At 44.8% G+C, this 13,270-nt stretch overlaps 1 protein-coding gene across 1 annotated transcript; it reads left to right on the top strand.

The window, feature by feature from the left end:
* The first annotated feature begins 6,689 nt into the window (after positions 1–6,689).
* Positions 6,690–12,970, top strand: cdc42ep3 (CDC42 effector protein (Rho GTPase binding) 3). Its single transcript, XM_075474937.1, has 2 exons — positions 6,690–6,939; positions 11,077–12,970. The coding sequence occupies exon 2, from the start codon at positions 11,301–11,303 to the stop codon at positions 12,378–12,380; it is 1,080 nt and encodes a 359-aa protein (XP_075331052.1). The 5' UTR covers positions 6,690–6,939; positions 11,077–11,300; the 3' UTR covers positions 12,381–12,970.
* The last annotated feature ends 300 nt before the right edge of the window (positions 12,971–13,270 follow it).

Raw genomic sequence — 13,270 nt, 5'->3', positions numbered from 1 at the left:
AGATAGTCTCGTGCTGTCGTCACTCTGACATGTTTAATGCATTGCAGGAGGTTTTTTTGGGAGGAAGTGCTGCATGAAGTCACAATTACTTGAATATTTTCCCCTCGAGTTTCTCTCCCTTCCAAGCCCCAGACACTGCCTCGGTCTGCTGCAATCAGCTGTGGTTTCACATGGATGTCATGTCTGTCAAGAGGCGCATAACACTTATAATAAGCATAAACAATAATGAGTGAGTGCAAGCAAGTTTTCCCATTTGGAAAATGAAGTCATGCACGTGACTCTAAATACCTCTTGACTGTGACCGTGTTGCATTCTGGTTGATTAAGTCATTTGAGGTAAAGTCGGCCTCTGATGACATCGGGAGAAAAGCATAAAATAGCCAGCAGAACGAGTCAGTGTTGTGTTTTGTGTCACTCAGGTTTGAAATCTTCATGCCTGAACACGAATATACATCTGTTTTGTTGCGATTTTATGTGCTGTTATGATGTTGAAATGCTGTTGAATATAAAAGGGATAGTTCTCCTCTTTTGACATGGAGCTGTATGACATCCCATACTAGCAATATTATTTATGAACATTTTCTTACCCCCCCGCTGCGTACTGTGAGCCGAGTTCCAGCCTCGTTTTGGAATTGACGAAGGTAGTCCGGCTAGTTGACTGGGGCCACAAAAATAAAGCGTTTTGCTTCTCAAAACAATATGCGTTCAAAAGAGTAATACATTTGCATCACAAAATCTTTCATCCAGAAAAAGTCAGACCTCACAATCGCTTGGCGCTATTTTCTCTCTACCTTCGTAAACACTGTAACAGGCGCAGCTATCGGCAGGTGGCAATCACGGAGTGATACAAGGCAGAGAAAATAGCGCCAAGAGATTGTGAGGTCTGACTTTTTCCTGGAGAACGATTTTGTGATGCAAATGTATTACTCTTTTGAACGCATATTGTTTTGAGAAGCAAGACGCTTTATTTTTGTGGCCCCAGCCAACTAGCCGGACTACCTTCGTCAACGCCAAAACGAGGCTGGAACTCTGCTCACAGGACGCAGCAGGGGGTAAGAAAATGTTCATAAATGAAATTGCTAGTATGGGATGTCATACAGCTTCATGTCAAAAGAGGCGAACTATCCCTTTAACTTCTCCAACAAGCCTTTTTGGTGCGCTGCCCTAAGACCAAAACAAACAGCTGAAACATTAAAGCCTACGATGAAAGGTTCCCACAACTGATCCTTTCCAGATTAAACACACTCATTTGTTAGTTGTTACCTAAGGAAAGAAATAGTGCTACGTCAGGTATAAAATATATACACTTGGATTTACGGCTTGGAAAACAACCTCAATATTGCCCAATTCACTATTTCCGTGTTGTAAATTAGACATAGAATGCAGCTTTTTGCCATAACTGTTAAAGTATTTTGCACACCAAAGAGAGAAAAATTCTCCAATTGCTTATGCACAATAATTCTGAACGCCGCATGTTGAACCTGGCTTCTTGCCTCCGTACTCCTGAGATCTGCCCGTCAACTTGAGCGAGGTTTGTTTTCTTGCTAAAATAGACACGGAAGCCAAGGTGCTACCTCATGGTGTGTGTGGTCTGCTGTAATTCAGGTTAGTCTGTCGCCCACACACACAGATAAACATTTTGGGATACAGCCACAGAGCAAGACGGTGTTTAGACTGCCCACAATCCCATCCTCTCCTCCATTCGGCTCCACGTCCCCCCCACACTCAGAACATTGGCCAGTGCCCCTAGCATACAGTTACTCCCTGTGTCCTGCCTGCAGAGGCGAGAACATTGTGAAATGTTTACTGTCAGGATGAAAATAAATGTGCAAAAGAAGCCTCAGAGAAACAAAAAGAAGGAACTCAGAAACAAAGCTTTTATGAGAATGTAAAGCAGAGAACATGGGGGTGTCCGGCCTCCAGGTCTTTAGTCTGAATATTTAGCTCATGACACTGATTTTAAAGGCTGTAAACAATGTTAGGAAATGCCATGAAACCCCCCCCTCTGAAAGTCATAAAGAGGAATGTTGTTGTTCCAGCTACACATATCTGTTATCTTTGTGTTTTTCCCTTCCAAGATGGAAATGAAAATGGCTCATAGAGCTGCTGTTATTATCGAGCTCCCATCACCAGTTTCAAATATTCAGATGTAGAGGGAACCGCCTGTTCAAAAGTCAACGTCAATCGCCCACCTCGGTTCCTCAGCCTCTCTCAGACGCCAAGTGATAATGATGGAGCTTGCTCAATAATGGGTGTGAACACTTGTCGTAGTGGCTGGAAGAGCAAGGGTGGAGCTGGCGGATGTGTCAAATGAGTGAGGTGTCAACATGAGATTAAAACTAAATCTGTCTGATGGGAGAAAGTCAACAACCTCCAACAATCACTCCCTGTGAAAACACCGCCCACCTTCGAAACCTGAATTTGAATGGAATGAATATGAAGAGTCGCTCTTTTCTCGGTAAATCCACTTTTTTCCCGTTAATTTACTTCAGCATACAAGGACAGGCTTGTTTAGCCCGACCTGCGTTCGGGTACGCGGTGTGTCGGTTGGGAGAGGAGTGACATCAGTGGAACAGTTCAGACAGGACGGCTACACTCTGCAGAGAAACCTCACTCACAGAGAGGCTTCTTGTTGAAAAGGGCCGAGACGTCGAGACACGAGCCAAAGCAGAGAGAAGCAAATTAGTCTTGAACTGGAATTTTTTTTTTTAAAAAGGAAGGCAAATTTCTTCCATAACAAACCCAAAATACAACTTGTGATGAAATTGCAAAAGGAAAAAAAGATTACACGCCTATTCCAGGCGAACCCTCCGTACTCAACAGAATACAACATGGCCTATAGCGCAAAGTTTGTGCTCCCTTGGGCTTGCTAAATGACTGTCTCAGAAAAATAAAGAGGACAAAACCACTCATAGCACTCTGCTAATGCACAAAAGACATATTAAAAGAGAAATATTCACAATTATGTCCAACTAACGTTACTACACACTTGACAGTTGGTTACAAAGTGAGGAAAGTCATGCACAGCAGTAGAAGTTGGGGGCAGGGGGCACGTTGCTGCTGCGCTGTAGGTTCTTGGGAGGAGTCTTTGGGAGTGAACTTATTGTGAAACAGCACTGTGAAAAAACATGAAGTATAATTAGTTTCTGACTCTATCCAAGTTGTGTAAATGCTTCTGATTCTGATAAGGCTTCCCGACAAATGCGCTCACAGTACAATACAGCTGCTGACAAGAGGCGACGGTCACAGAAACAGTTTGAAGCTAAAGAATGATGCTTCATTTACACAAATGGTTTCAGGTTGTCGCCGGTGTGAGTGTCCCGCAGCATTTTATCTGCACATTTAAAAACGCCCCTTTCTTGTCCACTATATGCATGCAGAGAAAACATCTGTACCAACTGTACAAACTGATCATGTGAACATCAGTCGCTTATAATGTATAGCTCTGCTGTGTGTTCAGTTACAAATGGTTTATAATGGTTTTCATAACAGTGATCCAACATAGGAGAGAAGTTGTAAATGATAAAAAGTCTTCCAGGGATTAATATTCATACAGGGTGGTTGTCTTTACACAGTCTGGTAACGAGTGAAATGCGTTCTAAATATTTCTATCTGCACTTTATTTTGATTATTGTCATGGTTATGCATTTTTCACAATAAAGCTGCTCTGTCTACTATATGGTGAACAGTGAACGCCATTGTCACGTCCATGTTTTACTGCTCCTTGTTGCTCCACACTTCTGTATGGCTTGTACGCAATCGTAAAAAGTACATATTGTGTCACAAGGTTAATGCAATTTCCTGAGGTCTTAACGAAATTTCTTGGACAGAGGTGCAGGATCACAGCTCCCTTTGCAACCGTGTCACAACACCTCTCTTCAAAGCAGCTGGTTTGCAGGAATAGAATGAGACACTCTTATCCTCTCCACCCTCAGGGGGGGTGTCCCCTTTTGAGATCAGTTATGCAGCTTTGCATGATGAGCCTCGCAAGCGTAAATTTGGACTTAAATTCCGCTCAATAAATCTTGAACCGCATTATGTCACATGAGAGATCATACAGTACCTAGCCTGAGAGCTGACACTATCACTATTTCCCTCGTCTGCACCTCAGCCACAGACAGTTGGTGTTGATTTCTTTTTCAGACATGATCTCGTCCTAATTTGTGAGTCGTGTGTTCAACCAGCCTAAAACACTCCAGTAAAGATAGCAATGCTGACAGGAAGCAACAGCAGTTGATAGACGACTCGAAGCATGTCTTAACTCCTCCATCACATGTCGGTTCCAGTTGGTCTAAGACCTTGTATTTGTATGTTGTATGTATTTAGATTCTTAAGTTAAGATCTGTTGCTTATATTAGCAGCATTTTCTGATGTTTCCGAGGTAGTTTTTGTTTTTTGGTTCTGGTGTTGTGCTTTTAATGCTACTCTGAGCTGGTATGGAATATTTTCAGACCTAGGTTGTGTTATGAGTTAGTTGTATCTTTACTACACCCGCCCCCCCCCCCCCCCCCCACACACACACACACACACACACACACACACACACACACAAAGTCAGTGGGTCTACATGATGAGATTAATTTGATTATAGCTATAATTGGATTATCCTCCTATCCAAAGTCCAATCCACCGTCTACAAGCACGTTTAGTGCGACTATCAACCGAGTTATGTCAGGGTCTTAATCCGACTGCGAGTAACCCGATCCTGTCCAATTTTTAGTCAAACTAAGGTGTATACATGAACTTAATAACTCAGTCTTATTGTAATTTAGCCATTAATCCGATTCTTTACAGTTCCATGTAACCCCACTGACTGTTTGTCCCCTTTAAGAGTGCTAATTTAACAACTGTTGTAACCCTACATCCTGCATCATGTTTTGTTTTTGAACAAGTCTTGCTATTAAGCTTAAAAAAGCACGTGTGAATGATCAAATTATGATTGCTGGATTCCATTTGGAAGCTTCTAGATGAGGGTCCTGGTTTTTATGTCTGCTGGCTTATAGTCACATAGTGTGGGAACATCTGACTTCGACTGTCACACTAGCTAGCAAGTACCAAATGATGTGATTTGAGACTTAAATGATTGTTAATGCTACTACAACAAGCTAAAATATCTGTTGTGGGACATTCTTGCTGGGTTGTCCGTATCTTACCAAAAATACGGAATTTCCAATCTTTCTTCCACTGAGTGATTTATCAGGGGGAATTAGTTATCGGTGCCTTTTTGAGCACAAGTAGCCTGGAGTTTCCAAGTTTTAATGGTCTTCCAACAGTAAATGAGAAGACGGGGTTGTGTGTTCTTACTTAAAGATCATGTGCCAGCCACATGGATCCCACAGTGACATCACCCTGGGGCGATTTGACAACACCAAAGGGCCTCATTCACAACTGCTGTTTAACTGCCGCTAAATAACGCTCGCGCAAGTTAAATACAGGGATGTCGTTGCGACTGTAAGCTGTTCACAAACAGACACAACCCAGCGCTCACTTTGGTGTAAGACTCTGCGAAGCATCATGCGGTGCTAGTTGTGACAGAGGTGCATCCATCTTATGAAACGTAACGTATAAGAAAAAATGAAAGTGATTGAGCTACCTGCCTGGGCTACAGGAGGAAGGAGAGTGAAGCTGTGATGTTTGCAGAAGGATGTGCTGTTTCATACAGTGGACGAGTTTGGCTTATTGTTAAGCACTATCACAGCTTGGAAGGACATGAATTTGCCTCTTGACCCGAGCGTAGAACGCACACTCACTGGTTGAGCCACAGACACCCCTCCCCCGACATATACTGTCTTCCCCCTGCTTTCAAACACACCACATGAGCAGAGACACACACACCTTTCGCTCTGCTTTTTTGGTAGAAAGAAATGATGCCATTGGTGATATCACCTCTGAGCTGTAGAGGTTACCATGAAAAAAGAAAGAAAAAAGGGGGGTGGGTGTCAAGTCCTTGACTTTAGGGCATCTGGTTGATCTCTTTTACACACACTGCCTCGTGTCTCATCTAAAATCATTGCAGAGGAGCACAGAGAGAAGCCTGCGTGTGCTGCAGCCACTCTTATGCTTGTCTGTCGATGTGCCCTGTTTGTGCTGCAGTGCTGCAGCATTCTGCTGCGATTAGCCCATTCTACTGATGACGCCTCAGCATGATGCCGCACTTAGAAACCAGCCATGCACAGCAAGAGTTGCCTACAGCTGATTTTGCAGAGTTAGAATTTGGGGAAATAATGTGAGTGTATGGGTGTGCGTGTGTGATACACAGATAAGGAGAGAGAGGAGAGGCTCCAAAGACAGATTGGGGGAGTCCCAGCTGCACTTATACATCTTAGATCTTATCGGATGTGCATAGTCAGACAGTCTGAGGGGGGGTAAAAAAAGAAAAAAAGCAGAAGGGAAAGACGTAGTGTAGACATCATGAGCAGAGAGACAGCCTGACATCCCATGAGGAATCTCCACACCGTGCTAATTTTGGGGGCTGCGAGACAGAAGCTTGCGATCAATCGCATGAATTATTGTCAAACGCCACAGAACTGCTTAAAAAAAAAAGAGCGAGGACAGACATGCACAGGTGCTGCAAGAGAGAGACACGAGGGGGAGAACAGGAAGAGAGAAATAGGCGAGGAGAGGGAAAGAGAGGAGGAGGAGGAAGATGAGGGGAGGGGGGGGGGGGGGGGGCGTAGGAGGAGACTTGACTTGCTGTAGAGGGGAAAAGGAGTCGGAGAGCAATTCCAAAACAGCTGTCCGGCAGACATCTCAGTCGACAGAAGTGCAGCCCCCGAGGCAGGGATAGAAGGCAGGACAGTGTCAACAAGCCACGGGAGCAGCCCAGCAGACCCTGAGCACACACACTTAGAGACACACACTTCATCCCGGGGCTTCGGTGTTCAGAAGAACACCAGCCATACGTGGGAAGAGCCAAGATCTCTCCATCAGCACATCTGAGGTGAGTGAGAAGATGCTTTATTTCCTCCTGTGATGGTGGTGTAGTCTGACTGCTAGGATAGGATGGTGGTGCTGGAGATTTTTTTTTTTGTCATTGTGGAGAGGTTTTTCGTCTCAGTGGATGTGTGTAACAGACTGAGAGACAGAGATTCATGAAAGCATGCACGGTAAGTCAAGCTTGAACCAAAGTGTTTGTCTGGCTCTCATGCATGTAACATAAGAACTGAGCAACATGATATCCCTCCTGCTTTCCAGGATAGACTTTTTAAGTCCGGCTACATGCTTCAGGCATGGTCCCCTGAAATGCAGACCTGGTTTGCCCTTTATCTCTCAAGGGGAACAGATTTTAAGGAGGTTTATACAGTTACACTGGAAGAAAAATACTTCTTTTTTGCCAGTCTGTGTTGACATTCTCTTCATGTTTCATACGCTTTGAGTTTCCTGCTCGTATCTGCCAAGGATAACTCTGGCAAGTGCTGGCCATGCTTGCGGGTGGCACAAGGGGGAAGGAGAAAGAAAGACGGAACAAATACTCCACCCTGCTATTCACTTTATTCCCAGCACCGCCACCATGTCCTTTGAAAGTAAGGTCTTTGCCTATAATTGAGGTCTTTTTTATGTACCAACCAGTATTCTGTAAAGCTACCATTAGCCTCTGTGGTATGCGCTTTTTATAACCGCCTCAAAAAGGGGTCTTTCTGTTATGGAGACACGACAGGAGTCGGCGCCACATTTGGATATGAAAGGAGTATTTGGCGACTTTAAACTTCCGTGAAGTTACTTTGTAGGGAGAGTGGGAAAAAACTGGAGTCTGTCTCTCACATCCCAGGAATGTTACACTGATCACAACTGCAGATCAGAACGGAACAGAAATGCAGAATTTGGTTGCTATTTTTCTAGCAGCACTGATGTGAAATGTCATCCCATCATGGGAGGGACATTCTGGGGGATGCATGGTTTCGATTTTAACGAAAGAGGAAGTCATATACAGGTCATATTCTGAACAGCTGCTGTCCTGCCTTGGAAGCAGATGGGTTAACGGGGAGCTGTAAAGCATCGTCAAACTGTAGTATTTATTTAGCCTACAGTAAGATTACACTGCCTCTCAGAATACACCAACCTCGTCATGTCACATGAGACTTTTAGGTGTCCAGGAATACCCAGACAAATCACGAGCCATTAGTTAAATTACCAGATACCAGCCCTATATTTATCTGCCCCCACACTCAAACTTTCATCACCCCGCTCCTTCTGCTGCCCCGGTGCTCATATCCAGCCCTCCAATCACCAAGTGTTGAGGCAAAGCTCCACATCTAATGGGGCTCTAGTGGCTCCAGATCACTTCATGCCCAGACAGATAGCTCTTGCTGACCCAATGACACAGTGGTTTCATCCTGCAGCTCCCATGATCCTATGACCGGATGACTGCTCAGGCAAGCAAATTTGAGAGGAAGCTGCCATCAGATCCTCACTTCCCAAGGGGTGTAAATGGAACCCTGGTCTGCATTCTGCGGTGGTGGCGCCAACAGGATCGGACTTCTCAGAGCGTGCCATGCAGCCTCTTTTTGGAGTAGCTCCAAAAACAGGGTGCAGATTTGGCCTTGGCCTGTGGGATACACTAGAGTACACCTGTTCCTGTTCAACTATTAACAGCCTGCAGGGATATTCACGGTTTCACAGGGTCAGCAAGCCATGAGGCTCCATCCTGGTAAAACCCGAGCTGTTGCTATTGATTAATTTCCTCTTGAGCCAAAACAAGCTTTACTTATATTGCTGAGACTCGGGAGATTCACAAAAATCAATAATATATTACTCAATTACTCATTGGATCAAGCCTCCAGCAGCAAAGGAAGATAGCGAAACTATATAAGACTGGCATGTCATTATTGCTTTCCTCATTCTTTGTTGGTTGCCTCTGAAATTCCATTCATGTTTGCGTTTTAAGCCGAGCTGACCCACCAGCAGGATGGTCAACGTGAAGGTCAGAGCTTCTAAGCTTTCACTGTATCAGCTGACTTCTCATGGGTAGAGCACAGAATATGTCTCCTCGTGAGAGTTGCAATAGTTGGTTCAAAGATTTCCATCCTTAACTATTGAGCCCAGCCAACCTCATCATCTTTCAATGCCTCGCCTCTATGTTTTTCCTGCCACTGGAGAGATGGGTCCACACAGACCGGGCAGTTGTTCTAATTTCATCAGAAGTGACCTACAATCAGTATGTATGAGTGGAGGTGTTTAAGCCTGCAGTGCTGCAATGATGTTATTGGGAGCTGCGGCAAAAAAGTTAATTGAGATATTTGGTAATATTGTACATTCTGAGCCCACGGAAAGCAGATTTTGGCTCATTAGTGCAGTTGTTTCACTTCCTATCCAGGCCCAGCTTCCCACTGCAGCGAGCATCAGCTGTCAAGGTCAAAAAGGATCAAGGAGTGCCGGCATAAGGGAGCAATGCTGAAAAAAGGGAAAATGCAAATGGAAGGAGGAGAAATACAACAAAACAAAGTGAAGCGTTAGATTTTCCCACAGCCCCCTTCCCTTCATCAAAGACTGCAGCACTCCTCTTTGCCTTGCCCCTTCCCTTTCTCTTCCTCACTATTAGCAGACCAACACATTCTCCTTCATACACATGGCGTGCCTTCAAAACTGCTATCTCAGGCACCTCCCAATCACACCAGCCCTCAAATAGCGTTGCCATTCAACACACTCACACATATCCTGCATCCCTCGGTGTGTCATCGCTATATATAGTTGTGTAGCACTCACTGGGTGACAGGTTTATTTGTGTTGTAATGGATGTGTTTAAAGTGAGAAGATTCCACCTTGTAAGCCACATTTTTTAAAGTTTAATGAAGTTGCCGTGTTTTGTGAGGTAGTTACTGATACTACTGTTGGAGAGACAAGAAGCTGAACTTAAAGTGGGTGCTGTTGGGATTCAAATACCAAGCAAGTGTCTTTCTCTCCAGCTCCATGTTAATGTGCCTCCTGAATAAACATAGCCTACTTAAAGCGTCTCTGATAAGGCCGGTCCAGTGTGTCTGTGTCGGTCGGTTGTAGCAGGAATGTGGATGTTTTCTCAGTGAAACCTTTCTTAATGTAGGGTGGGGGGGGGCAACGGATTTGACCGCCCAGGCACTGTCAGACGGTCACTGCTGACAGACCTCTCATAAGTAAATATGTCTATAAATGGGCAAGCTCTCTTCTCACTGGTGATCCCTTCAAAACCCCCTTCTAATATACACACACACACACACACACACACGAAATCAACCCCCTCCAACACAGAGTGTTTTCCCTTTTTCCCTGGTTGCTATGTCATTTCAACGGTCAAAGTGATTCTCTCCCGCTTTTTTACTGAATGCATCCTCCACCAAGCTGTCGGCCAACTCGGTGACATTCTTGGTAAGATTTGTAATGGAAAAGCTGAGTGAAGGCAGTGTGCCATCAGACACCTTTTATCAGATCCAAACCCCCCTTTAATTATGTTTACCCATCCTGAAGTCTTGTGCAACCCGGCTGGTATCTCTGCACATAGAAAAAGTTTGTGGTGACCCCGCGTGCTTCAAAGCAAAATCAATTCACAATCTGCAGCACCATCTTTTTAAAGATCCACTTGCTCTGTAATCCCTCCCTCTATCGCTCACACAATCCCCCTAAACCCTGTAAATTTCATTCCTCCCTCTTCCCCCACTCTGCTCCATCTCTGTCTATCTCTGTGCGTGTCTGAGCAGTAGCTCACTCCTGAAACAGGCTGCCCCGCTCTGATCCATCTAAAGTCCCCCTTTGCTTCTCCTCTCCCAAACTGTGGTCCAGCTGTTCCACATTAGCACATCCAGAGTTGTGGAGGCCAAAGGAGCCTCATGTGTGGAAATGCGAATAGAGCAGCAAAAAGCCTTAGACCCAGGCCTCTTTCTCCTCTGCTTTCGTTTTTAAGTCTGCCAGATGAGGATGAGGATGTTTTTTTGTTTTTTTTGTCTAGCAAGATCCAGAGTTTATTTATGAGATATGTGTGGTGGCCAGATTTCTTTTTCATGATGGCAGTTTTGCATCAGCAGCAGTTCTCATCAAAGAAATCTCCAGGAAATGTGTCTCATGTTTTGGAAAAAATGCTAATATGTTCTGCATTTGTCTCTGATTTCAGAATAGTATCCATTCGACCTTTCTACATCGCTGAACATCACCAGAACCGCTTGGAGAGACATTTCCGGATCGATGCTGCAATTATTGTTGGAGTCCTGTAAGAGCGGAGTGTTTCTGAGAATGTAACTCAATCTTCCCCACTGGAGAATCATAACGTCCAGACATTACAGAGCATTTTTGACCGTTCCATCCTCTAGATCTGAGATCCAGTCCACAGAAACAGCCATGCCAGCGAAGGCCCCCATATACCTGAAACCCGGCAATAGTAAGAAGGGGAAAAAATGTCGTCTGAGAGACATTTTGTCCCCTGACATGATCAGTCCACCGCTCGGGGACTTTCGTCACACTATTCACATTGGCAGAGGTGGGGAGAGAGACGCCTTCGGAGATATGTCCTTCCTTCAAGGAAAGTACGAGCTTCTACCAGGAAAGGGAGAAGTCCACCCTCAGTATGGCATCCAGGGTGAGTTTCTGCGAGCAAACAGCACGGGTGATGCTTCCTTTGCCGAGACCCCATCTCCAGTTCTCAAGAATGCAATCTCACTTCCGACTATTGGTGGTTGCCAGGCCCTCACCCTTCCATTGCTCTCCTCCACTGTTTTCTCCATGCCACCAGAGCCACTGGATGTCATCATGGGATCCGCATCTCCTATGAAAGCTGAGAGCGCCGAGGAGGTAGAGATCCTGCAGATGGATGCTCTGTTACGTTCCTTGGATGTCTTCGGCAGCGAGCCCTCGTCCCCCTTTGCAGACATCCCATCCAAACCCGATGTCCTTTTAGATCTGCTGGAAAACACAGACAAGCCCATCTCTAAGGCAGTCAGCAAGGCTAACAAATTAAACAAGAGCGAAAGCAGATTCGACAAGCCAACCTCCTATTATATCAGCGGTCACACCGACAGCATCTATACAGCAAACGGAAGCCTGAACAGCAACACAAGCAGCGACAGCTTCGATAGCTACAGCGGCAAAGAGGACTTCCAGAGCAAGATCTGCAATGGCAGAGGGAGTCTCAACGGCAATGGTGACTGCAATGGTTATGGGCACTTTAACAATGACATTACCCTGGGCTTTAAGCAGAAGATCTCCAAGCACAATGGAGAGTGGGTGGACAGGGACAGTGGGGTGGAGGAGGGCCGCATCTGTGATTTTGAGTTTGAGCTTTCCAAAGACAAGAGCCCGTCGCAGGACTCCCTCGCCCAGATCACGGGGTCATTCCTCTCCCTCGAACTTGATCTGGGCCCATCCATCCTGGATGACGTGCTCAACATAATGGACAAACCCGCAGCAAAGAGCAGGCCTTAAGCTGTGCTGAGGCCCTCAAGATGAGAAAGGGAATTATTAAGATATTGCCAGGAGAGGAGAAAGACTCAAAAAGTAATCAAAATGGTGTCTGGATATATCATTGAGATGAAAATCAGCTACGATAGACAAAGCTGCTTATGTTTTTATTGTCAAAACTTATAACTGTTCTAGCTTCTATGGAGTGTTGATTCTTCTTCTTTGTTTTGTTTGCCATGCCAGCAGCATGTTGAAGATGCATGTGCTTTTTGAGTTACAGCTATAACACAGCCATCGTGCCTTTGATTTTCCGTTACTGTAAAAATGCTTCGTGATAGATTGATGTTCTTATGCTGACCTTCACCATATAAACACGACTACTTTTAGGCCCTTTGCTTTTTTGCTTTCTTTTTTTTTTTTTTTACACGGTTTTAAATCTCAGACTCTGTGGACACAATGCATTTTGTGATTTTGAGTGTGTTTAACAAAGCACTTTTCTTTTGTTTGTCACATGGTTCATTGGTCAAATGACTATTTGAAACAGCAGAAACAGCAGAAGACTATGCATATTTGTGTATTTAAAGTTGTAACACAAATAAATCCATTTTTTTCTATTCTGGCTATCTTTCTTGCTGGGAATTGTGTTCATACATCAGGATTGAAAGATGCATCGCAAACTTATTATGACTCTGGAGAGGCTGGAAATTAGTAACAGGCACAAACAAGAGAGACGGAGAAGAAAAGACCTACAGATTGACAGAAAGAAGGAGAGAACATATTTATTCTCTCGCCCCTGACATTCCTTACATTCTGCCTCACTGCCCTGCTATGGGAGCATCAGTGGGCCTTCATCTACCCGGTCAGGCGCCTGCACCATTTGTTTGCGTGTGCATGGGACCGACAGAGGAGGGGTC

Source organism: Odontesthes bonariensis, chromosome 2, assembly GCF_027942865.1.
Source record: "Odontesthes bonariensis isolate fOdoBon6 chromosome 2, fOdoBon6.hap1, whole genome shotgun sequence".
NCBI classification, from domain to species: domain Eukaryota; kingdom Metazoa; phylum Chordata; class Actinopteri; order Atheriniformes; family Atherinopsidae; genus Odontesthes; species Odontesthes bonariensis.
The sequence above is the reverse complement of the archived record's forward strand: the minus strand, read 5'-3'. Positions and strand labels throughout refer to the sequence as shown.